This window comes from Lytechinus pictus, chromosome 5 (genome assembly GCF_037042905.1).
Source record: "Lytechinus pictus isolate F3 Inbred chromosome 5, Lp3.0, whole genome shotgun sequence".
In the NCBI taxonomy this organism is placed as follows: Eukaryota; Metazoa; Echinodermata; class Echinoidea; order Temnopleuroida; family Toxopneustidae; genus Lytechinus; species Lytechinus pictus.
This window is the reverse complement of record NC_087249.1, coordinates 55,954,942-55,958,111: the sequence shown is the minus strand read 5'-3', so window position 1 is coordinate 55,958,111 and position 3,170 is coordinate 55,954,942. Positions and strand designations below refer to the sequence as shown.

The window sequence follows — 3,170 nt, the reverse complement described above, 5'->3', positions numbered from 1 at the left end:
GTTAAGATTTGGTGTTGACGCCGCCGTCGCCGTCGCCGCCGCCGCCGCCGTCGCCGTCGCCGTCGGAAAAGCGGCGCCTATAGTCTCACTCTGCTATGCAGGTGAGACAAAAATTCAAAATCTTTTAGCATGTGATTATTGAGGGGGGGCACATCCCCCGTCAGACTCCCCCTGTACTCACGTTGGCGCTGTCACGCCAAATTTAGTTGGCAAATTTAGCTGGTACACCCCCCCAACAAAATGCTTCTGGCTACGGCCCTGCTTTAGTTATTCAAATCTTTATAATAGGAAAGAAATCCTGTTTTTGACAAAAAACGGATAAAATCAAGTAAATATTCTGTTTGTGATATAAAGTGTTTTTAACAACATGCCTTAATAACTTTTAATGGTGCTGTAAAGGAACGATCAAATATTTTCAGGTGCCTGTTATTTGTTCAGTATTATAAGCGTGGCATGAAGAGAGACCATGAGTGCATATCGAGTCAAACGATATTTATATTATAGTGCGCGTTCACGATCTTAATCCTCGTCAAAATTCTAACAGTTAAAAATTGAATATCTTCTGCGAATTATTGTCTACATTATACAAGAATGGCATCTTGTATACCTCCAGATCGTTTTAGTGAAAATGATCTCAAGAAAGCGTTGGAATACGCCTCATCAAACCTCGGCTTTGTGGACGGGTTTAGAGTGGAACAAAGAGAAGCATTGACGTCGTTCCTCCGTGGTCACGACTTATTCGTAAGTCTTCCGACTGGATTCGGTAAGAGCGTTATCTTCCAAGCTGCTCCTTATTGTGTAGATTATCTCCGCAAATTGCAGGATCCTGACATTTATACTCCGAAGTCCCTGGTAATCGCAGTGATGCCTCTGAAATCGTTAATTTCAGATCAACTGAACAGAGCAAAGGATCTGAGACTTGAAGCAGCGGACATGACGGGAGGAGTCACTGACCACATCAGCGAGGGCATCTCGTCGGGGAAGTTCTCCGTACTATACGCAAGCCCCGAGAGCCTCCTAGGAGATGAAGGCAAAGATCTCTTCGACATTCCTGCTTTGAAAGAAAGGCTGTGTGGTCTTGTGATCGACGAAAGTCATTGTGTGACAAAGTGGTAGGTATTTTTTTTTCTCGTTTATCATGATACCTGCTCCTCAGATTTTCTGCATTGTAAAGCAAAGGTGATAAACAGTAGGGGGGTCTAGATAGTGGTAGCAAAATGAAACCAAAGACAAGTTGGTATGAAACTGCTCAAATATAATCTCATAATGTTCAGCTTGCATGCAAAGATACATGAGTGAGATACAATGTAATCTTGTATTCTATTCGTGATTTCCGCCTTTCTGGAGATTTTCAGTGAATAATTCAAATGATTGTAGATCTATATCAACCGTTACTTTATCACTACGGACCACCTAGACTCTACCCCGATGCTCTTGGCTCCGCCGCGCATAGTGGTTCACACACACTGGTTACACGTGTGTGAATTTTCAATGTGGTCCTGTGCTGTGAACTCAACGTATCTTGATATTTTAGCCATTTCTAAAATATTTTCAATAAAAACCACCAACTATGTTCAAAATTAGTCTTTCTAGTTTCTACATCAGTTCATGTAGTAATTTTCTTTCCACCTAACAAAGTAGTTGAATATTCAAAGACAAAGCGCCACCTTTCCCACGACTGCTTATTACCTTTAGTATAAATATGTGGAATGCAGGTCTTGCTCTTGACTCCCATGAATAGGATTTTGAGAAAAACATTGACACACTTGATTTTATTTTTTTCTATAAGTTACAAGTAACTGACAGTTAAAACATGTTTTGAAAATATGGTTAAATTAGAATAGATTTTATGAGATTCCCTTCATATTCTAAAATTTTGATGACTTGTATTAAAAAATTGAGACCATAAAATAAGTACACAGTGATTGGCATCTCACCTGTTATTCTTGCATACATTTTGCTGTCCTTTGTCATTAATGATTCTTAATGATATTGTGGCATTATTTTTTTTAAAGTACAAATGTAATTGAATATTCAGTCTATTTTAGGAAGAGTATTTTTATGAATATCATAAAACTTACATGTACTCCATTGCAGCCTTAAACTGATACAGTGTGATACAAGTAGTAACTTTTGCATAGTTCCATAACTCTTATACTTTTATATTTCTTTTAGGGGGACTTCATCAGGAGACACTAAGGTATTCAGGAGCGCTTATGGCAAGTTAGGAGAGGTGAGGGCCAAGCTGAAATCTTCAGTTCCCACGATAGCCCTCACTGCAACATCAACCAAGCAGGTGAGGAGGTCTGTTGCTGATAACTTAGGCCTTCGCAACTTCGTATCAATCAGCAAATCGCCAGAAAAGAGGAACATTAAGCATGCTGCGTTCAAAGCACGGAAGGACTTTGACTCCATGTTTGGATGGCTTATTGACGATGTGAAAACGATGGGAGATGGTTGCGACAGAGTAATCATCTACCGCAGTCCAGGAAGGTGGTCAGTGACCTTTACGCAACCTTTATTGACTTGCTGCCAAAAACCCACCACAGGTATGTGGATATGTTCCACACCAATACGGAACATGACGTTCAACAGAGCATAATTGAAAGTTTCAGCCATGAAGATGGATGCGTAAGAGTGTTAATAGCAACGATTGCGTATGGAATGGGCGTGGATGTCAAATGTGTTTACAGCACCATTATCTGTGGAAGGTGTACCGACCTCGATGACTACATGCAGATGAGTGGTCGCATCGGCAGAGATGGGAAACCAAGTGTAGCCATCACCATACAGTTTCCAGGGGATGTTGCTGGAAGAACAATGACAGAAAGCATGAAGGACTTCATGAAGGGCGATCGTTGCCGCCGAGAAGTTGTTAGATAAGTTTTTGGACAGTCGGCCAACTTTGATATTGTGCCACATGAATGTTGCGATGTATGTGCTTCATCCTGTTCCTGTGACCCAAGTGGCTGCATGCACTCACAGAATGCAACAGAGAAAAAGGTGTACAAGGCACTTCAAAGAGAAATTCACTCGGAGGAATTTCCACTCAGCATACCAACCCCTAGCCAACGCGATAAGCTTGAAAGATCATTGGAGGAGTATCGCATGGATCTACTTGAAGAACACCCACATCACAACTACTGTGGTCCGGACCTAGCCGGTGGTTT

General features: G+C 41.4%; 1 protein-coding gene across 1 annotated transcript; it reads left to right on the top strand.

The window, feature by feature from the left end:
* Positions 1 to 591: 591 nt before the first annotated feature.
* On the top strand, positions 592 to 2,883 carry LOC129261247 (ATP-dependent helicase wrn-1-like). The gene is made up of 3 exons (XM_054899306.1): positions 592 to 1,112; positions 2,176 to 2,496; positions 2,550 to 2,883. The coding sequence occupies exons 1-3, from the start codon at positions 592 to 594 to the stop codon at positions 2,881 to 2,883; spliced, it is 1,176 nt and encodes a 391-aa protein (XP_054755281.1).
* Positions 2,884 to 3,170: the final 287 nt, after the last annotated feature.